This window comes from Urocitellus parryii, chromosome 3, assembly GCF_045843805.1.
Source record: "Urocitellus parryii isolate mUroPar1 chromosome 3, mUroPar1.hap1, whole genome shotgun sequence".
NCBI lineage: Eukaryota > Metazoa > Chordata > Mammalia > Rodentia > Sciuridae > Urocitellus > Urocitellus parryii.
The window spans coordinates 77,840,976-77,866,508 of NC_135533.1; the positions used below are offsets into that span (position 1 = coordinate 77,840,976).

The window sequence follows — 25,533 nt, forward strand, 5'->3', positions numbered from 1 at the left end:
ATATTCCATCTATCAGTGAGCAAATATGGATCCTTCTCCAAAATAGATCATATGTTATGCCACAAAGAAAGTCTTGGCAAATACAAAAAAAAAGAGAGAGAGATACTATCAGACCATAATGCAATGAAATTAGAATTCAATGATAAAAGTTAAAAGACAAGCTACTCCAACACTTGGAGACTAAACAGTATGTTATTGAATGACACATGGATAAAAGAAGACATCAGGAGGGAGATAAAAATAATTCTTAGAGGTAAATGAGAACTCAGATATAACTTATCAAAATCTGTGGGACACTATGAAGGCAGGGCTAAGAGGAAAGTTCATTGCATCAAATTTATTTATTAAAAAAGAAGAAAAAGTCAACAAATAAACAATATGACATTAAATTTCAAAGCCCTAGAAAAAGAATAAAACAACACCAAAAGTATAGAAGAAAGGAAATAATTTAAATCAGGGTGGAAATCAATGAAATTGAAATGAAAGAAACAATTCAAAAAATTGACAAAACAAAAACCTGGTTCTTTGAAAACATAAATAAAATTGACAAACCCTTAGCCACCCTAACAAGGAGGAGGGAGAAAAGTCAAATTACTAAAATTTGAGATGAAAAAGGAAATATCACGACAGACACTATTGAAATACAGAAGACAATTAGAAACTATTTTGAAAGTTTATACTTCAGTAAAACAGAAAACTTCAAAGACACTGACAAATTTCTAGAGGCATGTGATCAACCCAAACTAAGTCAAGAGGACATACACAATTTAAACAGATCAATTTCAAGCAAGAAAAGAGAAGACGTCATCAAAAGCCTATTAACCAAGAAAAGTCCAGGACCAGATGGATTCACAGCTGAATTCTACAAGATCTACAAAGAAGAATGAATACCAATACTCCTCAAATTATTCCATGAGATAGAAAAGGAAGGAACCCTCCCAAACTCATTCTATGAAGCTAGTATCATCCTGCAACCAAAACCCAGGCAGAGATACATCAAGGAAAGAAAATTCCAGACCAATATCCCTGATGAACATTGATGCAAAAACTCTCAACAAAATTCTAGCAAATTGCATACAAAAACATACTGAAAAAACAGTGCACCATCATCAAGTGTGGTTCATCCAGTGACTCAAGGTTGGTTCAACATAAAGAAATCAATAAATATAATTCATCACATCAATAGATTTAAAGATAAGAATCACATGATTATATCAATTGATGCAGAGAAAGCATTTTACAAAATATAGCACTTTTTCATGCAAAACACTAAAAAAAACTAGGGATAGTAGAAATATACCTTAACATTGTAAAAGCTATCTATGCTGAACACAAGGCCAACATCATTCTAAATGGAGAAAACTTGGAAGCATTCACTCTAAAAACTGGAACAAGAGAGGGATGTCCTCTTTTATCACTTCTATTCAACATAGTTCTTGAAACTCTTGTCAGAGCAATTAGATGAAAAAAATTAAAAGGATGCAAATAGGAAAAGAAGAACTCAAACTATCATTATTTGCTGATGACATGATTCTATACTTAGAAGATCCAGAAAACTTCTAGAACTAGTAAATGTATTCATCAAAGTAGCAGGACATAAAATCAAAACCCATAAATCAAATGCATTTCTGTACATCAGTGATGAATCCTCTAAAAAAAATTAGAAAAACTACTCCATTCACAATAGCCTCAAAAGAAAAAAAAAACACTTGAGAATCAACTTAATAAAAGAGGTGAAAGACCTCTCCAATAAGAACTACAGAATACTAAAGAAAGAAATTGAAGAAGACCTTAAAAGATAGAAAGCTCTCCCATGCTCTTGGATAGGCAAAATTAATATTATCAAAATGGCCATAGTACCCAAAGCTCTATACAGATTCAATGTGATTCCAATTCAAATCCCAACATAATTTCTTATAGAAATATAAAAAGCAATCATGAAGTTCATTTGGTAAAATAAGAGATACAGAATAGCCAAAGCAATTCTTAGCAAGAAGAGTGAAGCAAGAGGCATACCAGATCTTACACTATACTACAAAGCAAACTAGCAAAACAGTATGGTATTGGAACCAAAATAGACATGTAGACCAATGGTACAGAATAAAAGATGCAGAGACAAAACCATATAAATACAGTTATCTTATACTAGACAAAGGAACCAAAAACATACATTGGAGAAAAGATAGCCTCTTCAATGAATGGTGCTGGAAGAACTGAAAATTCATATGCACCAAAGTGAAAATAAACCCTTATCTCTCACCATGTACAGAACTCAACTCAAAGTGCATCAAGGACCTATGGATTAGGCCAGAGATCCTACACCTAACAGAGGAAAAAGTAGGTCCAAATCTTCAACACATTGGATTAGGCCCTGACTTCCTTAACAAGTCTCCTAAAGCATCAGAAATAAAATCAAGAATTAATAAATGGGATAGATCAGATCAAACTAAAAAGCTCCTTCTCAGCAAAAGAAACAATCAATGAGCAGAAGAGAGAGCCTAAATTTTGGGAGAAAATTTTTTCCACATGCACATCAGGTAGAGCACTAATCTCCAGGATTAAATAACTCAAAAATCTTAACACCAATAAAACAAACAACCCAATCAATAAATGGGGTAAGGAGCTGAACAGACACTTTTCAGAAGAAGATGTACATTCAATCAACAATATATGAAAAAATGTTCAATATCTTTAGTAATTAGAGAAATGCAAGTCAAAATTACTCTAAGATTTTAGCTCATGCCAGTCAGAATGGCAGTTATCAAGAACACAAACAACAACAAATGCTGTCAAGGATGTACATTGCTAGTAGGAGTGAAAATTGGTGCAACCAATATGGAAAGCAGTATGGAGATTCCTTAGAAAACTTGGAATCAAACCACCAGTTGACCCAGCTAACCCACTCCTCAGTCTATACCCAAAGAACTTAAAATCAGCATACTATAATAATGCAGCCACATCAATGTTTATAGCAGCACAATTAACAATAGCTAAACTGTGGAAGCAACCTAGATGCCATTCAATAGATGAATGGATAAAGAAACTATTGTATATACACAATGGAATATTACTCAGCTTTAAACAAGAATAAAATAATGGCATTTGGAGGTAAATGGATGGAGTTGGAAAATATCACACTAAGCAAAGTAAGCCAATCCCAACAAACCAAAGGCTGAATGTTTTCTCTCATAAGTGGATGCTGATCTATATTGTGGGTGGGGGTATGAGGAAAAATGGAGGAACTTTGATGGAGCAAAGGGGAGGGAGTAAAGAGGAGGGGGTTTGTGGGCAGGAAAGTTGGTGGAAGGAGATAGACATCATTACCCTAGGTACATGTATGACTGCACGTCTAGTGCGATGCTACATTGTGTACAAATTGAAATTGAAGTTGTGCTACAATTGTGTACAATTAATCAAAATGTATTCTGCTGTCATGTATACCTAATTAAAATGAATTAATTAATTAAAATTATATTACATATAAAGAAACAAAGGTATAGATGATAGAGATAAAAAATTAGTTCCAAAAGTATTATGTCAAGTGAAAGAAGTCAAAACTGTACTATCTGGTCCCATTTATATAAAATTCAAGAAAAAATAAAAATATGGTGCAGAATTTCAGTGGTTGACAAAGGTCAAGAAGGAAGGAGAGTATGGAATTGATTCCAAAGGGTCAAGGGGAACTTTACAGGGTGATGAAAATATTCTGCATTTTAATTATTATACCTATTATATGACTGCATACATTTGTCAACAAGCATCATCTTAATTGAATCCTAATATCAGCAAATTTTATTCAGTGTTACTATAGCTCAATGAAGCTGATAATAAATAGTTACCAAATGGAGCAAAAATATGTTTTCGAAGATTTTGGAGAACTTCAATGACAGTAAATAGTGCTTGCAAGAAGAAACTCATTTAAATTGATCCTTATTAAAGCAAGGAAATAATTGAGAAAGGATAAGTGCTCAAATCATGCACAAAATTTTATTTATTTAAGAACTCTTATGTGTAGATAGAATCTTTGATCAAACTCCTACAGTTATATAAATTCATATTTGATGATCTGGAATGGAATGAAGTAAAAAATGTCAGAAAGTTTTTCTGCATCTGATTTGTAAAATTTTGTAGATTCATAAATAGGAAACTTTATTGTTTTGCCTTATAAAATATTTGACAATGATGTTTTCTATTTTGAAAGGAGAAAAAAAAGATGGTAGTCCTGAAAACTTTTGGAATACAGTACTTATTTCAATATCTTAAAAACTAGATATGAAAACAATCCCATTTAGTAGAAGTTGCTCTGAGTTTTCCAGATTTGTAGAGATAGTATTTCTCAACCAAAAATATTACTGTCTCTTGAAAAGAAAAATTAAAGACACCAAAAGTTTCAAGTTAACTGTAAAATTTTAACTTTGAAAAAAATTGTAAGCAATTTTATGAAAAAAAAATCTAAAATATTTGGATTCCTTTGAAACAAAAAGCTTATTCTTTATAAAAATATTAGTGATAATTGTAGGTGAACAATATAGTCACAAAAGAAATCGTACATGAATATCTACCAAGCATAATTATGTTTATGTTATTTTATAACATTTGTATAATCACTATACATATACTGGTTTCTGTGCCTTGAGATACATGAATTAAGCAGATTTTATTTATGCATCTTAAAGCTGAATATTCGTGTGAAAGTAAGCTTTGAATAGGACTATTCCATGGGTCTAAATTAAAAATAATTTTAGATGAATAAATAAATATTTTCATAATGTAAATTTTATCCTTGGCTCCACTTAACCTCAAAATTACCACAATATGGTTGAAAATTTTAATTACTGGGTTACTCAATTTTTACACCAATTTTCAATGCATTTTTTATCTTTACATTTATACAATGTTTTAGATCCTGATCAAGTTCTTCATTTAGCTAAAAAAATCTTAACCATTAAGTCCCATGTTTTGAATTCTATAGTATTTCAAGGAAATTGACATAGGTGCATTAAAATAGGTTGGAAATGATAATCCAGAGCTTATATAAATTATGATATTAATTAATATCACTACAGTATAATTATTGTCATTATATAATTATATATTAAATACTATATTTAAATTTTTCTAGGTGTTCCACATTTGGGGCATTGGGACAAAATGGGTTCAATTAAGTATTAAGAATCTCTAGAGAATCTACAAGCCTGGGTCTCTCATAAACCCTAGGCGTTGATAAACTCTAAGGTTGAGGAGGACAGGAAGAGTTTTAATTTAGTATTTTTTCTTTTTCTATGAGAACATGGTGTGTAAAGATGATAGGCAGTATCATTCTAATGGCAAGAAGTTTTTTTAAAAAATAATCAGAAGGCATGACTCTGAGGCTCCCAAATGATGATGGAATGGGAGACTTGAGGGTCAAGTGATTTTTAAATTGTCCAGAGGCTTTGAATGGGAAAACATTTGGTGAACACTTTATTTCTAAGACAGACTTGCATAAGTCGACAACTATTATTTTACAAAATTGTTCATTACCAGAAGTGTTATGGTTTTTCCCGAAGTCTGATTACACAGTACCCACCCATAAGATGCCCTCTCTTGACTCCTATCTGACCCAGTGAAATTCCATCTGTGGTTCCCACCCCAGATCTCGACTGTCCTCATTCCACTATCTACCTTGTACCTTTATTGTGCATTCATTCTTTGCTTTACCTTTGCCAGATAAAACAAAAATGCAGAATAATGAGGGCTGAGTAGTTCTTTAAAAAAGTGCTGAAAAGTGGGAAGATTTACATAGTGGGAAAAGCGAATAAGGATAAAGGATATGACTGAAGAGGGAGTGTGCACTCCAGTTTGAATGGAAAACTCCTCTCTTTTGCCAGTTTTATTGCCATAGGAGAGCAACTCAGTGGTGCCGGTTGCTAATATTTTACTTTATGAATAGCAACTCCTGAGAACTCTACTCATAACATGTGGTTCATTTCTCTTATGTGCTAATGGCATTATTATTCCCATGCCAATAGATATGAGTTTCTTGAACATCTGTTTCTGAAAGAAAAAAAAACCTACACAACACATGAAAATATAACCCATAAATTATGGGGTCTGAGTTGTCCACATATTGCATAGTCTGTGTTATACCTACTTGCATTTTAATTATTCTCTTTTGTGAACATAGATAGTGGACTATAAGTACATTATTAATGTAGAACATTTTTCTTGTTTTTTTTTTTTTTTTTTTTTTTTTTACATCTTGCTAAAGGCCAAATTGAATTTAAAATCTTTAAATTCTAAGTCAGGAATCTCACATATTTGGATTAGAGCCAAACTTCTATTATTTGATCCTAACAGCAGAATATTTTATACACATTAAATTTTATCCAAAAATATCTCAACTATTCAAAATCCTTCCTACTACTCACATACTTATAGGTCAAAATTTGAAGGATCATTGTCAGTCATTCTTCCTAAAGATTAATCTTAAGAATGCATGCCTTTTCATTCTCTTTTGGGAGCAAAATTGTTTGTTATTTATGGCCAGGAGTTTTCTTCTTGAGGAAAAATTTACAGTGCTTGAAAATGAAAGTCCTTGGTCATTGTAGATATGTCATTATCTGAAAGTTGCCGCAGTCTGGCTGGGCACAAAATCACGAGCCACTCACAGCCTTGTAGATTCAAACAGCTATTCTTTATTCCCGAACTCACACTGGCACTCTACACACGTTCTGGGGAAATCCACGTTCTGGGCAAAATTCACGTACTCCACCAGGCTCTGAATCCCAAATACTTTCTGAATCCTGCGAGAACTCAATGGGAACTCAAGGAGCAGGCGGGCGCTTGAGGCAGCAGGATACACCCTATTCCCAGCAGGGTACACCTTAAACCTGGAACCACCCTAAACCCAAGGAGCAGGATACTCCCTAATCCCAGCAGGATACACCCTAAACCTGGATCCGCCCTGGTCCTTGAGCAAGGTCACCTTACTCAAGCATACATGCAATGTCACTGCAAATGACCTGGGTCCAAAGGCAAGCCCATTTCCACAATGGAGAGTCCTTCCTCTAAGCAACATGGAGTAGGCTGACAAAGAAATTGCCATGCGTCATTCCTACTTGGCAATGGCTCTCAGCAGAAAGTCAATACTTAGTAACCTCTTTGTGGGTTCATAGGCTCATAGAAATGTAATGCTTTTTTGACATAACAAATGTATGATAATATCCAAGAGTGATTTGTTAACTAGATCAGAAGAATCACCATTACTGAGAATTAGAGCAGAATTAAATCTTTCATAATCATTAAACTCAGTGCCATTATTTTGTAAATATGGAGACTGTTCTTCATAGTGATTCCATGACTTTCCTAAAATTAGCATAAGATTAGCAATCTGAAAATTTTGTATTTTAATTCAGAGCTCCACCTTTATGTACTTTTTATTTATACTTTTTAGTGAGCATTGGTCTCCAGTTGTATCATAGATTCATTGGTGACTTACCTGGTAACCCAGTACTTGCAATAGTACAAGGTTATGAGAAATGAAGTGCTTTAGTTGCTTTTTTTGTCACTGTGACCAAAATGATGGGTCAAGAACAATTAGAGGAGGAATTTTATATTGGCTCTTGATTTCATAAGTCTCAGTCTACAGCTGGCCAACTTCAAAGCTCTGGTTTGCAGTGTGGCAGAACATCATGGTAGAAGGGCATGGTGGAGGAAAGCATCTCAGAACTTGGCCACCAGGAAGCAGAGAGAGTGCTCTGCTCACCAGGACAAAATATAATCCCCAACACATGCCCCTAGTGACCCACCTCCTCCAACCACACCTACCTGCTTTTAGTTACCACCTAGTTAATCCATACCAGTGGATTAACTCACTGGTTAGGCTATAACTCTCACAACCTAATCATTTGACCACTGAACGTTCTTTGTCTCACACATGTAATTTTGGGGGAACACTACATATCCAAACTAAAATAAAGTATAGAAAAAAACAAGTTTAAACATGGTGGTCTTTCTTTGTGCAAAAAAAAAAAAAAAAAACACCAGAAAGTCCAAAAAAAAGTGTGTGGAGTCACATATCTAAGGAACAAAGATAGCATGATATTTCTTTTCTGGTAAAGTGAAGAATCTGTAATGTGTACAATACTTTTTTAAGTCAAGATTTTCATGTATTGAGAATATTTTTGTGTGTACTGGGTGGAAGATGGAGGAGGACAGCAAAGTGTAAAGGAAGAGATTTGTGAATTAATCCATCCTGGGAAAGAATTAAAGCTCCTCTGATCCTGAGCAATATGACCTTTGAAAAAATTATCCAACATTACATAGTTGTCATGAAGATTAAATGAAAACAAATTAGAAATGTTAAAAATCCCTATCACACAGTCTTTGACATATATTAGGTGTTCAGTAATGCTAGTGTCTCCTCCCTGTAGTTTTTATAACATAATTTGACCGTCAATCATCAGTTATTTGTGGTGTGTTTGTCAGAGTCCCCGCACTTGTCACTCCGGAGAACAAGGAAAGAATGCCATCCCACATCACTAGCTTTGTGAATATAATGTGCCAAAGTAGTGCTTAGTGACATTTTGTGAAACTCATTGCAACTCTATTTACTAAACTAATTGATGGTTACAGCATTTCCAAGTTGGGTAGGATAATAATGACATTGTATTCTAGAGTAATGAGGCACTTACAATGAAATTATCAATTCAAGGACAAGTTTCAGGTTTGAGAGATGTGAGGTATACTGAAGAAAAAGCCAAGATATATTTCCATTGCTTACCTCCTAAAGGTCCCTAATTCATCTTCTCATTTCTATTCCATCTTGATTTACTACCTGGGCTTTTGCCAGGATGTAAAATTGGTCTTTCTGCCACTATCCTCATCACTTTTTGATCCATCATCCATGATCTTTCCAGAGAAATCTTCTTAAAACATTAATCTGATTATGTACCTCTTCTACTTATAAGTACAAAGTTGAAGTCCAAGATCATGGGCATGTTGTTCAAGATTGTGTTAGTTTGCCTTTGCCTACAATAGCAGTCATTCATTACACGCCAGACTCTTCATTGCGTTTATTCCCTCCCAAGGATAATATGGAATTTTTATACACAGATATGCCATTGTTAACTAGTAGGGTTAACTCAACTAGAATGGAGGATTAGGATTAGGAGCCTCTTTGTGACATCAACATCTAGCATAGTCTCAGCTTCCAAAAAATATTAGTTTGTGGATTCATTGACATAACTAATGTTTGATTCAAATTAAAACATTTGTGACTTTCAGACTTTGGACATAGTAGATGATCACCGTAAGTAGTGTGGACACTTATGTCAGAGAGTGTTTTTGGCTTGGCATGCAGAATGCACAGGGAGACTGAGTCTCTTTCCCTAATGTGACATTCATTCCTTTGTGAAACAGTAAAGTAAAGAGTATTTGAGCTGGAAAATATTTGAAGCAATCCCCATCTTGGAAGAAGCAGATATAAAGTCCTAGCAGGCCCATGAGCATGATAGGGATGTCCAGAGGCAGAGCTGGGTCCAGAGCCCAGTTAGCTTACTTTGTAGTCCAGTATTCATCTATCTTCCTTTTGCACTCAAGCAAGACTTTATTTTTTTTTATTTGAAATAAGCAAATCCTCAGCATGCCAAGTTTCCATCTAATTGGTCAAGTTGTAAAGATAGTTCTAACCTGATGAGTCATGTCAGCATCTAGGGAGATTTTCCGGCTTTAATTTGAGACTCAACATTTCACACACACACACCAAAAAAAAAAGAAAAGAAAAAAAAAAAAAAGCTTAGGGGCTGCAAGAAGGGCTTTGCCTCTGCTCTTTTATATTTACCCCACTAGCATGTTCTCATGAAATGACTATTTTCCTCTTATTCTCCTTTTCTGCCTTGTCTCACAAAAAGAAATATCAATATGACACATGGATGGATTCCAACATCAGCCAGTGCATATATTAAAGTTTTCAGTCAATTATTGTTCTAGTACACACCCTGAGGTTGAAAAAGAGAGAACATCCAGGACTAACAAGCCCAATTGTTCTGGCAAAGCTGCCATTTGATTCATGCTGGCATTGCTGGGCTTTGCTTTTTTCTTTAATACTCCAACTTCATTTTTAAAAAGTTAATGATTCAAGTAGTAATTTTTAACATTACTATTTCATTCATTTTTTCCAGGAAACTTCTACCTCCAGGTCTCTCAAGGGCTTCCCCGGGGGGAATGGTGCCTAGAGTTTGCTTACTTAGTTGTACAGACAGCTGTCAGTCTTTTAGTGAGTTCATTAGATCATGGATTATCCCTCACTGTATTACTTTCAGAGCAAGAGAGATTTAAACTTGGGAATGTGAGTTCATCACAATTTAACATTCTTATATTAAAAAAACCCACTTAATCATAAGAGTTAAGGAACCAAATTACAACTGTGTATAACAGGGGGAACAACTGTTATACAACTGTTTAACAACTGTTCTGAGTTGGATCTATTCGAGTGTTCTTATTACTACTGCTCTAACCAAAATTCCTATAAAGTATAATGGATGTTTTTTCTAGGCAAGTACTGGAAGTCTGTAAGGATGATGGCTGTGCCAAGGGGTTGTGCTCTGCCTGGCGCTCAGTTGCAAGAAGAGACAGAGACCGTTTCTGCTCTGGCCTCCCTGACGGTGGATGTGGAACAGCCCTTTGCTCAGGAAGACAGCAGGTATGAATCCAGTGTGGGGAATCATGAGGGTCAGTAACATCCAGGCTCATCTCTGATGTTCATGAACCTTGCTCCTGGTTTTCCTTCACCTGTCTCCTCCACTTCCTCCACCTGTTTTCTCCAAAACCACAGATGCCAGAGCACATGCTTTGGGTTATAGAAAATTCAATTGTTTTGTTCTTCATGGGAAACACAGACCTGGAGCATGTGGTTGCAGTTCACAGAGAACTAGAGAGAATGAGATAGTCGGTGAGAAAAATCACTCCTGGTTGGGTAATTTAGTGCAAATCATTATGGAAAGAGCTGCTTGTGGCCTTAATTCTTTCCCTAGTTATTTCTATTTTTCCAGATGTTCTTTTTCTTCCTCTCATCATTTTGAAATTCCTCATATAACAAAGGAAAGAGGAGAGCAGAAGCTGGAGGTAATGTGAGGCAGTGGCTAGCCAAAAATGCATTCGCACTTTGTCCATTGTGATTGTTCTTGAGGTCCAGCAACTGGATGAATGTGGAAGTTGTCTGCAAAGGAGACAGAGCATGTGTGGACTGAGTGTGGACTTGAGTCTTCCTTTACTTCACATTATAGGAAGGAATTGGTCTCTGTTCAACTTCATATGAACATAGCTTTCTGGGGAAAAAAACTAAAGGTCAATATCTAAGATTGGGCTCCCTTGTTGTCTTATTAAGGAATCTTTGTCAGTTTGTGCCTTTTTGGGTCCATCATTGTATTCTATGGACAGTGCTACATTCAGGATTTCTTTAAAGTCTACCACGACCAAAGTCACCACAAATGTACATTGACATTGGTACTTTCTATGGCTGACTTCAAGGTCTTATTTCCTCAATGAGAAAGTGAATCAGGAAAGGGTTTGCTAAAGTTCTGCCAGTTTATACTCTTAAATTGCTTCTGAGAAGAAAATCAGATTCCCCCCATCAATAACATCACCATTAATTACACAGATCCTGCTACTAGTGCATAAGTTGGCAATTTTCCCAAGAATGCACAAATTTGAACAATTCTAGCTTTCTTGCTTTTACTGGATACTCAGAGTTTAATGGATTTAACATCTTGTTTTGGCCAAGAGCACAAGATAAACTGAATAAGTGATCTCAATTTTACGCAGGTATTTTCTCTTATTCTGAGCACTAAGGAGCAGATTAGCAGTAGAGAAAAAAATTGTATATTGCTTGAATTAGAAGTCATTTTCTTATGATTTTTGAAGCACAGGGAAATTTTTTTTTCTTTTATGTCTTTGATAATATGAACGAACCCCCTGCTGTTTCCAGCTAAGAAGTGAACCAAGTTCATAATCCAAAGGTGTTGCAATTATTCCCAAGGCCAAAAACAGTTAGTTGTCTGTCATCTGAGGGCTATAAAACTGAGGAAACTAACATCTGTTACTGTTGAATATAAAAGGAGCATAGCTATTCTCTAGAATTCATTTAATATAGAAAAACGAGGCTGAATTCCAACCTCAGTGAAATGAATTGTCCGTAATTTTGTCCATTAAATTGCAGAGCTTAGAATAATTAGCAATAATAATTGATTTTATGAGCCCCAAGTAATAAAAAAAAAATCTCAGCACATTGGCAAGAACTGGCTTCATAAGCACACTTGTTGATCCTCAGGTGAATAGTGTGTTGACTCCTGATGATCTACAGGACTTAACCTCAGTTTCAATCCAGAGTGATTTTTAAGCTTCATCTGATGGCAGAGAGCAAATGGAAATGTTAATGTCCTGCTGTGCAGGAAAGCAGAGTTGAAGTTTGTTGTCTGCTTTCATACTCATTTATCAGTTTTGAACAGATTATATCTAAAGTGATTGATTTTTCTTGTGGGAAGAAAAATGATTTTGCTTGAAATATTTTCTGTGGCTTTGAACTCCTTTTCTCAACAGAGGAAAAGAAAAAATTCTTCTAGAACTGGCTCTTGCATTTCAGATGAACCATGAATGCATTTCATGAGAGAGAGAGAGAGAGAGAGAGAGAGAGAGAGAGAGAGAATGAGAGAGAGAGAGAGGGGGGGGAGTCCTTGAAAGTCACAGAGCTCTTAGTTTTTTCAGAGGAATGCTATCAAAATTGTTCCCCTATTCAATAGGCAAAGATGATTTTCAAAATAAGATAAAGAGGTGGAAATGTTCCTGGCTTTTGTTATAAATGCGATATTATGAACATGCAGGAAATTGAAAAATTAGAAAAATCAGAGACCTAAATGGATGGAAAAGAGTGAAGGCAAGGTTCTTTTTATAGGAAATTCTTGCCAGTTATTTTGGAGGATATATTGGTGTTTGGAGTGAGATGACTCATTTCATACTAAGATTTTGGGTAAAGCAGCTCTTTTCCTGGCCAACTCATATCTGACTCATTTACCACTAGTGAATAAGGGATAAAATGCTCCTGGCTAAGAACCATTGTAAGTATTTTCTGTTCATTTTTCTTGGATGGGGGAGGGTGACAACACGGTGCAAAAAGTCATTTCAGTTTTATACCTACACTGATGGACCTTGAAGAACAAATTATTAGGAAAAGGCTGGTATGTGGGAATTCGTCTTGTGGATGTTTAACTGATACAGTTTTCAAAGACAATTTTAGGGTGGCAAAGAATTTGAATGGGGAAAAGTCATTGATGGTTCAGGAAGAAAAAAAAAAAAAGCAAGACCATCCCTGAGCAGGTCCCAGATATATTTTTAAAGATTTAAATAGATAGGCCTGTTTATATGTAGCATATTGTTTAGAAGCAAAAACTGTAATATTAGAGTTTTTTTCTTGTTTACTAAGAAAGTGTACTTTTGAAAGATTTGTAGTCTACATTTGTTAGATAGCCGTTTCAAAACACTTCTATTGGACGGGTTAGTAATGTACTCAGATTTATTCTTGGATACCAGTTCAGGCTGTGATGAAAATCAAGAAAAGTTCTCTCTGGCAATCAAAACTTGAGGGTGATCGACTCTCAAGTTTTTAGGAGCACATTTACGCTCTGAAATTCCTAACTGTCTCACTTATTTTTTTTTTAATGCAAAGCAAAAACTGAAAGTTAGATTTTCAAATGTCAGTATGACCTGTTGATTATAGTGTAAATCATCTTAAAGTTTTTAAATGGAGTCTGGAATGATTGTTTATTTAATCATTTAACGTTCCATTTTTGGCAACTTTTCTCATGAAAGAGATGGTTTCAAGTCATTATATAATACAGAACCATGAGAAAATGTATGAGTCCAAGTCTTGGTATTTTGTTTTTTGTTTTTTTTTCAGTAACTATTTTGTTCATACTTTTAAAAGTATAACAAAATAAACTGAAAAATCCTATGCATCATTTGCCTGAGCTTTGAATGGCTTGTCAGTACCTCTGAGGATATTAATGACTCCATTTTCCTCAATCCAGTGATTTACATAGAAATACAAACCATTAGTAAGTACAAATTCATGTCTAATATACTTAGAAACATGAATTTGTCCAAATATCCCATTCATTGGGATTATGTCTCTAAGGCTTCCAGAAGGTAATATTGCACAGATTATGCAGGTTTCTGATTTTTCTCTATGCCATTATTTTGAGCACATGTGTACCTAAGTAGGCAAACATTCTAAAATAAATTTAATTTTTAATTTTCTCTTAGTGTCAATAAAGCCTTAGTTGAAAAGTTGAGATTTAGAAGCTCCTGGTGAAAGAAAAGAGCAATCCATGCTCTCTTGTCTTTCCTCCTCTTCCCAGAGCCATGATTTTATCTGTTTTCAGTGTCTAATATAGTCCTTAGGTATGTATGAAATTGGACTTGGTGTATCAGGGAATAAATTCAATGCCCTATTGTGTATTTTAGCCATTCCATTCTAAATTCCTTGTAAAACAGCATTTATTTTGAAAAAATCAAATAGAGCCATAAGTAAAATGAGATGTCTGATAAGTTTAGCTTCCCATCTCGTCTTTGCTCTGTCCCTGTATGCCCATCCTCTTGCCACTGTAGAGGAAGACTGGAGCTCAACTCTAGAGTCAGCTTGTCTAGGCCTTCTGCATTTAATAATTGTGTACTCAAGGGCAAGTTACTTAATGTCTCTAAATTTTATTTTCTGTTTTTAAAACTAGAGGAAATTTTCACAGGGCTATGAAGATAAAATGAGAACACATTATAAGAACTTAACACTTGACACAAGGAATTCCTCAGTAAAGGCTGATTTTTATTATTATTCCTGTCATTTTCCTTTTTCCTCAATTTGTTGTTTTTTTTCTTTCCCCGATACACTATTCATGATATAGAGATCTATAATATAAGAACAGAGGTAGCATCTTTAGGTTTAACTTGGTTAAATGAGCAATGTAGTCACTAAAAATAAGAGTCCAATAAATAAGGACTAAGTAATAAAATTGATTAAATTAACTACTCTATGGTGAGCTGATCTAACTCAAAGACTTTTATAGTGTATAATACATTGTAGATAATAAACATATTTATTGAATGAGTAAAAGAATCCATTAGAAGACAAAACATTGTTAAAATTGTAACAGCATTTCGTAATGCTACATGAGCTCTACTTATCTCAATGTTTACTATCTTTACAGGAAAACATGTTGTTATATTTTTGTGGGATTTTTCAAAATGTGTAATTTACTTTTTTTGTGTAGTACAAATTGATAATGTCCATTTTCAGAATATGTTAGCTAACTAGAATCCATAGTATTCTAATGTCATATAGGTGGTTTGCCTGAGAAAACATACTAAGAGGGGCAGGTATTGCACAAAATATCTGTTTGAGTGGAAAAAGTATTGCATTCAAGGGCAGAGAAAAGAATGGAAGTGATACTCATTTTTTACAGGACCATCCTCCAACATGCAGCATGAGGAGAACATGTGAGAACACCGAGTTCATTCACTTTCAGACATTCTCTAATTCTTTCTGTGTCAAAGTGCTAAGAGCAAGTTCAAAGCTATTTCGTAGTCTTCAAAACATTCATCTACTTGGAGATTGTAATAATTCTCTACTGCTGCTGCTGCAAAAAAAAATACTAAAAATGTAATAACTTAACACAAAGGTTCTGTAGGTTGGAAGTCTGGCACAGGTCTCACTGGCTAAGTGGGGTGGTGGTGGACTGCAGTCCTTGCTGAAGGTTCTAGGGGAGACTTTGTTCCTTCACCTTTTCCAGCTTAAGTGGCTGCCTGCGTCACTTGGCTCCTGACCTCCTTCCTCTATCCTCAAAGCTAGTAATTTCCATCTCTCTGACATTTCTTCTGTCATCATATCTATCTCTGACTATGGTGAGAAAAGGTTTCTGATTTTAAGGGCTTCTGTGATTAGACTGGACTCATCAGGGAAAAATAGGATCATTTCCTGACCTCAAGGTCCATAACCGCAACCACATCTACCAAGTCAGTTTTGCCATGCAAGATAGCATATTCACAGGTTCCAAAGATTAAGACATGGATATGAGAGTTTTATTCCTACAACAGAATCGAGTATGAAAAACAGGAAGAACGTATGTTACTTGACAATCAGGTATAAGTTATTTGATCAGATATAGTATACATTACTTGATAAGATTGAGATAATATCTTTCACGATGAAAGAAGACTAAGGACCAAGGAACAAATCACCGAATCAGTGACAATTGAGACAAGGTGGAAGGATATGTAGGATTTTACCTAGAAAATAAAATGACAGGCATCCAAAGAGATGATAACTTGAGCATACAATCAATTTTGTTTGTATCTCTCAGTCCAAACTGTATCACTCAGTCCTTGATCTTTCATCTAAACACTTAATTTACTTTCCTTACTTGTTCACATATCCATATGTGTCCTTTCTATTCTAGTTTCTATAATCAGGAAGCTCTTTAAAAGAGAGAGAGAGAGAGAGAGAGAGAGAGAGAGAGAGAGAGAGAGAGAGAGAAGGGATAAAGTAAATGTGGTTGTGCTTCTGTTTGAAACTCTCCCATGCCCTTCCATTTCTATAAGCATAAAGATTGTCATCTTAACAGGATTCATAAGCTCTGTGTGCTTACCCTCATGTGTATTCCAGGTCTCATCCATAACATTTCTCCTCTCTATTTTGTGGTCTATGTTCCAACCACAATAACTTTTTTTTATAAACTGAGGCACATAGAATAATATGCACAGACCCTAAGACTGTTATCTACACCACATGTAAACACCTCCCAAAGCAAGAAGGAGAACATTTTCACCACCTCAGAAAGTTCACTTCTACCTCTTCCCAGTTCCCAGCAGTAACTACCTTTTAACACCATCCAGTTTTGCCTGTTCACTAATTTCATTTAAATGAAATTATGCTCTTCATACTGATTTTAATCTGGCTTCCTTTACTCCACTAAGCATAATATTATTGACATCCATTCATTTCACCGACAGTTAGTAGTTTATTCATTTGCAGTGCTGTTCATTATGCCAGTGCATTAACATATCCTAATTTGTTTATCCACTTATCTGCAAGTGGGTGTTTGGCTTGTTTCCAATTTGGGGCTATTATGGATGAATCTACTATGGATTATTTTTCATCATTGTGGTATAAAACACATAAATCTTACCACTTAAAAAGAGTTATTTGTAAGTGTGCAGTTTGGTGGTGTTAATGAGAGGCACACTGTCTTGCAAGAGCTCTCTGGAATTTCATCTTGCAAAACTGAAATTCTGTGGCCATTAAACAACTGCTGTCCCTTTTCATTCACCTCAGCCCCTGGAAACTGCCTTGGGGCTTCTAAATACCTCACGAAAGCCAAAACATGGGTATTGGTCTTTTTGTGATTGGCTTCCTTCTTTTAGCCAAGCTTCTTCAAGGTTCATTTATGTTGTAGCATATGACAAGATTTCCTTCGTTTTAAGTCTAAATAATATTCTTGTGTAAGTGTATGACACATTTTGTTTTTCCATTCATCTGTCAATTAACATATTGTGAATAATGCTGCAATAAGCACAAGTATACAAATATATCTTCAAAACTCTATTTTTAGCTCTTTTTGATATATACTCAAAAGTTGGAATTTTGACTCATATGGTAACTTTGTTTTTAATTTTTGAGAATCCTAAATCTCTATAAATTCTTTTTATACAAACCATGTGTGTGTGTGCGTGTGTGTGTGTGTACATATGTAAACAGCACTCTGTTTTCTTGGACGTATAGGTAAGAGTGAATTACTACGTTATAAGGAAGTCATATGTTTTACCTCATAAGAAACTTTCAAACTGGTTTGCAAAATGGATATACTGTTTTTTTATTCTCACTAGCAATGAATGACAGTTCATGTAAATGTGGTATAATCAGTCTTTACTATTTCAGCCTTTCCTGTGGGGGTGAAGAAATGAGATCTCACTTCAGTTTTCTCCTAAAAACCATACTCTTTTCCATATCGAGGTTTTCTTGGCACACACCTTGTGCTGTGTTTGTAATACATATCTTGTCCTTTTCCTCATATCACCAACTCTATAATGAGCTCTTCATTCTTTTAATTTAGCTGTTAGATCTCAAACCAAACAGCACTGACGCTGATCAGGGAACACATTCACTGAACACGAACTAACTGCAAAATTAAATTGGTCACCCTTTTTCATGCCTCCTCTATATCTTTGCATTATTCCATATGATATAAATGGAAATTATCTAATAAATATTTGATTGATATGTTTTCTTCTGTAAGTTTCTTATAAATAAAAGCCCCTTTTGCTTACCATTATATCTCCAAAAACAGTATAAAACCCATTATGTATACTTAAAAATTGTTTTTAGTAATAATAGAGCAGAAATCCAGAGACATTTGAGAGAGTATGTAAGCACAGTCCTTAGGAAAGGGAATCTTGTTCTTTTCTAAGTTGGCAGTCTGGGAAGCAAAAGATGGGTACAGAAGGCTTGGAAGGATATTTAGTTATTACCAAAGGAATATGGATTGCATCCTCTTTTTAGTAGTAAGATACCAAAACAGGAGACAGACAGCATAGGACTATGTATCTAAAAGACAACAGTATAGAATAGGGGCTAGCATAATACTAAAGAGGTGGTCAAGAAATTCTTATGACAGTTGTGATAAGAAAGCTAAATAATGATGGGAGAAGAAATGTAGAGAAAGGAAGCATATTGTAGGTAAATTTCTGAAGAATCATGCACAAATGGCAATTCATGAAGGGAGAAAGAAAGCCAAAGTAGTATTCTTGGGCTGGGGTTATAGTTCAGTGGTAGAACACTTGCCTAGCACATGTAAGGCCCTTGGATTGATCCCTAGCACCACCCAGACAAAAAGAAGTAGCATATAGATGGTGATGCCATTAGATGAGAGAGAAAAAGGAAGGCTTGTTAAGGTGATTGTACATTGTAGAATTAAAGAAGTGGACAAATAAAGAAAATGAACTAATAAGGCAAGTTAGGACTGGATAGTGGGAACTATTAGAAAATTTATGACTACTCACCACAAAAACTTGCAGCCAACCATATGGTAGTATTGTTGTGTGTGTGCGTGTGTGCTTGTGTGTGTGTGTGTGTGTGTGTGTGTGTGTTGGCTCTCATTTTGTTTTTGATTCCTGCATGCCTTTGTGATATGATCCTATATACATTTCCAGATCACACATTCAGGTGTGGAATTATAGTTTAAACTAAGATTAATTTGGGAAATTCTATCCTTTGCTAAAATTCTTGTTCTATTCTTGATTTATATTACTTCTAAAGAGCTATAAAATCATCCCAACATATGTTTATGAACATTTCATAAAGTTTTTATGGAATGTCTACTAGGTATATAAAATAGTTAAGCAGGGATACAAAAAAGAAAAGTGAAATGAGAGAAATGAGAGAAAGAACATAAAATATAATTCATAAAGCACATAAGGACAAAACAGTACAGTATAAAATGAGTTCATGAACACTGGAAAGAGCAAATTAAAGAAACCTGCAGGACAGACACATATCATCGCACTTACTTATGAAAGTCCTTTGATTCTCTTTTTATTCTGCATTGTGTGGTTTGCTGGAAGACAAATCCTTTAAAGAGATGCCCAAACTCATTAGTAATCAAAGAAATGCAAATTTGAACCAGTATTATTTTATATACATTAGATGGTAAACAGAAGATAAGGTCAGTGTAGAGTCACTGGAGCTCATGTACTAGGAAGTTCACTACAGCTCTGTTCATGAAAGGTACAGTGTTAGTCAAGCCCTGTGTCCATTTTTGGGAAAATGAATAGTTAAAATGTGTGAGCAGGGATTCAATAAGAATAGAGATTTTTGTCTGTTTTGTTCACTGCTGTCTTCCCAGTTCCTGAAAGAGGTCCAAGGTACAGAGTGAACACTCTATGTCTATTTCAAGAGTCCATGGAAAGAGCTGGGGACAATGGCACACACCTGTGATCCCAACTATTCAGGGGGCTGAGGCAGGAAGATCACAAGTTTGAGGTTAGCCTGGGTAGTTTAGCAAGAACCCTGTCTCAAAATAGAATTAAAAGTGTTAGGGATGTAGACCAGAGGCAGAGCACTCCTGGGTTCAATCTGCAGTACTTCAGATAAGCAAGAGAAAGAGAGAAATCAGTAGACCAGTAGTCTGGGTAGTGCTAGCATTGCAGTTGTGAGGCTGTGAAGCCTTTCCAGATATAGGAAAATGAACTATGGCAGTATGCTAGATAACAGTTTAACACCATTTAGTGTACAATAAGACATTTTACCCAGTAATCTTGCTCTTGGAAATGAATACCAAGATATTCTCATCTGGAGTCACTAGAGTTCATGTACTAGGAGGCTGACCACAGCTTTATTCATGATGGCTATAGTGTTAGAGTCAAGCCCTATGTCTATTACTGTGAGAATGAATAGTGAAAATATGAATGCAAACCACTGGGATGCCGTGTAGTAGTTAGTGGCTACAGATCAAATAAATATGAATGATGCATCTAACAAATGCAGTATTGAGTAAATTAAGAAACAGAAATGATGCATGTGTGTATAGAAATGAAATTTACATAAAGTAAAAAGATATGCCATTAAACAAAAATAGCTTTAAAGAACACAAATAATGTATGCAACAAGCATCAGATTGTCTTTGAGGAGGAAAAATAAAATGCACGGATTAAATTAAATAAACATAAACAAAGACGAATTGGGGGAGAGAAAGGGAGAGAGAAGGGAAAGCATATGGAAATGGTAGGAGACCTTCAATGATACACAAAATTATAAGAGGTTATAAGGGGCAAGGGGGAGGGGGAAAAAGGGAGAGAATTGAACAACAGCAGAGGAGGTAGAGAGGGAAGATGGGAGGGGAGGGGAGGGGGGGATAGTAGGGGATAGGAAAGGTAGCAGAATACAACAGTCACTAATATGCCATTATGGAAAAATGTAAGTATGTAACCGATGTGATTCTGCAATCTGTATTTGGGGTAGAAATGGGAGTTCAAAACCCAATTGAGTCAAATGTATGAAAGATGATTTATCATGAGCTCTGTAATGTTTGGAACGATCAATAAAAATAAATAAATAAACAAATAAATTAAATAAACATAATAAGAGAAAATATGTCCTACCAAATAACAATCTTAGTATGGATTAACAAATATTTTTTTTTTAAAATCATAGAAAATAAAATATCAATTTAAGGGAAAATATAGGAATTTAATTTTATGCTTTATCTTTCTATCCTTATCTTTCCTTCCTGCATTTACCTTTGTAAACTAACTTAATCTATGATTGCTGGACTGAATGGATCTTCCCCTTTATGGTATAATAACAATCTTTTGCTCTTCATTGATAGAGAACTGTCTGTGTTCCCTGTGAGGCAGGCTTGTAGTAGTAGAAGTTTTTGTCTTTCAATTAGTTAAACTGTTGTACTAAAATTTATCTTTGGTGGGTTTACTTTACAGCTATCTCTGAGCTTACTGTCTCTACCTCCCTGCTTGTAAGGGGAACTTAAGTTCAAAGATGTAGAAATTGCAATGTCTTCCCTTCCTCCATTCTTTTCCACGACTGTGTTTTTATTAATCGAGGTAAACTCACTTTCCACGTGTTTCTTTAAAAACATGAAAACATAGGAAATATTTATGTAGAGACAAGTAGTAAGAAAAGATCATGCCCCTTGCACTGAGAGCTATGAATAAAAGACAGGAGATTCTACAAATTTTTGCAATGGGAGATACTTGTAATGCAATTATTCTGTAATTGTTTAACATTGTATGATCCATTAGCAGGCTCTCTTTCATTAACTGATTGGATTCCCACACCCTTAAGGGCAAGTCAGGGGTTATTATTTCCATTTTGAAGAGAAAATAGATAATCTAGAGACACTGACTCTTGCTCAAAGTTAAATTGTAGAAAGTGACAGAGCTGGAACTTGAAGACAGATCATCTACCCTTATATATGAGCTATTTTCCAATGTGCTATGTATAAATGCATCTAGCTGCAAGACAAGAAAGAGTTGGTCAGTTGTGTGGATGTGGATGTGATTCGGTAAAAGGTGTGCAACAGTAAATGGACTACCTTCAAGACAGAAGTTAGTAGGAAATCATTTTAAAGGGAGGTTAGGGACAAAGAAATATCTGATAGAAGGGTTTTCTACTTGCAAGTCTCTGTGATCCAACAGAAGAGGCTCAGTTTTCACCAGTGAGTGACAAAAGTTGTAGACACCCTGCCCACACCCTCAAAAACAAGGTTGGACCTGTGAGGAATGCACAGATTCTGCACCAGAAAGAGAGATCCTTTATGTGGGTGACCCTTGGGATATTTCCTGCATCCCATTCTCTGTGGAATTCCAAGTCCTGTATGTGGGGAAAAAAAATTGTCTCACTGTGGCTTTGGTTAGATTTAGGAAAATTCAGTTTGCATTAGAGTATTCAGTTTGAGTATTCTGCAAGTTCTTTGTCCACATATTCTCAGATGTAAATAGATTTGTATATTTACACATAAATTTGTTTCAAAATTTAAATGTTTTTCTAAATGTTAAATTTTTCTTCTTGGAGTGCTGATCAGTTTAGATAGAAAGGATTTTAATTAAGTATGACTCATTTAGCTAGCTTTAATCTTGGTTTAAGTGTTTATACCAAGTCTAAACACTTTCTCACAGCCTCTGTATCCTGAACATTCTTGGACAGGGTATAACTTCCTCAGAAATGACTTTTTTCTTTTTTTTCTTTTTCTTTTTTAGTACTCTTCACAGACTATTTTAGAAATTTTTTCTATTTGCTAACATTAAATGATGAATATCTTTTGCTTCTCATTCTTTAAAGGATGTGTTAAAATCTTTTTTATTACCACTCCATGGATAATATCTTACTTTCATTGTTTTAAATATATAATAAAAAAATGCTCAGCTAAAATAGCAACTGCTTTATTTAAAGATGCATTGAAATCTTGGCACTTTTTCTTTATAAATCTGTAAAATAACATGGCTAAGTAGTTCATTTGTCTTCATAAGCAGCTGTGTTTCAAACATAGCATTTTTTCCTAATATGAAAGTGATTCATTATACAACATTGGCAAGAAGATAAACACTATGAAAAGAAAATGAAAACCGCGTACCTATTCTCCCACCAGCTAGAAAGAACCAACGTACAAATAGTGAGTTCCCCTCTGGTAGCACAGGCATGACACTGTGTGTCATGTATCTGTGTGTCACTCTACTAGATTTAATGCAAATTGTAGATGATGAAGAGATGAATCCACACATCGAATAACTAATGTCTCATAATGTTTGTTATTTACATCCTTCTTTATTTATTATTATTATTATTATTTTTATTTTTAGCCTTCACTAATACCGTAAGGAACATCTTTTCCCTCTGATTTATGCCTGAAACCATAGCTTCACAGAAGGGTAGTTACAACATTAGTAATTGCAATATTTGCAAATTACAGAGCTCAGACTCGAACTCAATTCTCCCTGCATCTCAAATCCCAGTAATCCAACTTCCCCCGACAATCCAACTACCTCATGTATTTGGATTCCTGCTACAATTTGTTCTTTTGACTAAATTAAAAATCATTCTAAAAGTTTGCCTTTAAACACCCTCAAAGTGTTACTAAATTAAGGCTAAATCTGAAGTATAAATTTTCAAGCAATTAGTTTTGGTTTTGCCCGAGCAGAACACCCCACAGATGATGCCGAATAAAAACTATTTACACACTACCATAGTGCATTTCTTATAAAATGTTGGTTCTGTAGCAGCGATTTGCTAATCAAATTCAGAATTTGATTTGAAATGCCTCCGGCAGGCAGCCAACCCAGTTATGAAAGAACAGAAGCAAAAACCAGAGCCCTGGTGAGACTCCTTCGGAAGCTAGCTAGGTCCTTAGTTCTCATTAGCAAACTGGTTCCATAGGAAATCACTGCAATTGCTCCTAAAATAAAATATTGTAGTTAATTTTTGCAATAAATTATTGGACCGTACTAGACACAAAACATGTACATTTTGGAATCTAGAGTTATAAAATATTCTGACATGTTTTAATATAAACAGGAACATTTCCAATGATTGCTTGGATCCAAAATGTTTTTCCACTTGACATTTGTTTATACTTCCTAGGAAAGAAACTCTATTTATGGATAACTGAATAACACAAATAAACATCAGAGAGAGCTGAAAAATCAGCTTTGATTATGCATGAAAATCTACAATGTCATTGTGTACTCTTATGCCGTATTCTGATTGCCTGTTTATTTTTACAGAACTGCTGGTGAGCCCATGGAAGAGGAGCCAGCCTTGTGAAGTGCCAAGTCTCCCCCAATATTTCCTGTGTGTGACATCATTGTGTATGCCCCCACCCCAGCACCCTCAGACATGTCTTGTCTGCTGCCTGGGTGGCACAGATTCGATAGAACATAAACACTGGGCACAAAATTCTGAACAGCAGCTTCACTTGTTCTTTGGATGGACTTGAAAGGGCATTAAAGATTCCTGAAACGTAACTGCTGTGATTCTAAAGTTACAGTAAACCACGATTGGAAGAAACTGCTTCCAGCGCGCTTTTATTACGCTGGGTGACCCACTCCCAGACAAAAGTATGAACTAGAAACATCCATTACCATATTAGATATTGTTAATTTCAGAAGCTGTAACAGCCAGTGAAATTTAGGGCAAAAACCTGAAACATACTCATTCCTAACATTCTGATCAGTTTTTTTATTGGGTAAATTTTGTCAGTCTTAAATTGTTTCCAGGATTTGCTTTCAGCCTTGAACGGGTAGCAATTCCAGACAGATCGCCGTGGTTCTTTTTTTTTTTTTTTTTTTAGTTTTGTTTTTGTGTTTTGCCTTCATTTTAACACATGGTTCAACTCTTCCTAGCAAGAGTTCAAGATGGAGGACCTGGGGGTGAGGCTTTTCTCAGTGGAATCAACCACGCTGTATCTCAAAGTCCACATGCCAAAGGAAACCCACATATGTATGTAATGGTGCAATATTTTATGTCTTTTTTTTTTTTTTTTTTTTGAGGAAAATTACCCTACTTCCCTAGCATCCCTCTCCTGGTTCTCAGGCAGGGACGATTTGCAATTTTGTAGAGGATGAGGTCTCCCTCCCCGCATACCTTCCTTGTCTTGATGACAGTGGTTCTAAAGGTATGTTCCCTTGAAGATTTGCAGTCTTTGAAAAAAAGCACATGACTTTTCAAAGATGGTCTTAATTTGTTCCAAAGCTATCAAGAATTTATTCTCTCACCTTTCCTTTTCTGCCCTCCATTGCTTCATCTTCCCCCCCCCCCTAACCTTTTATCCTTCCTTCTTTTAGAAATACTGGCAATTACTCATAATCTCCCCTATTCCTCAGGGGCTTTGAGTTTTTCCATTTATTTTGTTTACTTTTCAGATTAACACCGTTGCATTATCTGATTGTGTTCTTTTAGCTTTGAGACTATTGAAGCAAGATGGCTTAAACAATGTCACTGAA

General features: G+C 35.3%; 1 protein-coding gene across 1 annotated transcript in view; it reads left to right on the plus strand.

Annotated features, from left to right (window-relative positions):
- The window catches only part of Hdac9 (histone deacetylase 9), a 662,331-nt gene extending 637,804 nt beyond the window's left edge, over positions 1 to 24,527 (plus strand). Inside the window, exons 26-27 of the mRNA XM_026407939.2 lie at positions 10,537 to 10,684; positions 24,316 to 24,527. Coding sequence (XP_026263724.1) covers positions 10,537 to 10,684; positions 24,316 to 24,355 — 188 coding nt within the window. The 3' untranslated portion in view covers positions 24,356 to 24,527. The remainder of the gene's footprint in view (positions 1 to 10,536; positions 10,685 to 24,315) is intronic.
- The last annotated feature ends 1,006 nt before the right edge of the window (positions 24,528 to 25,533 follow it).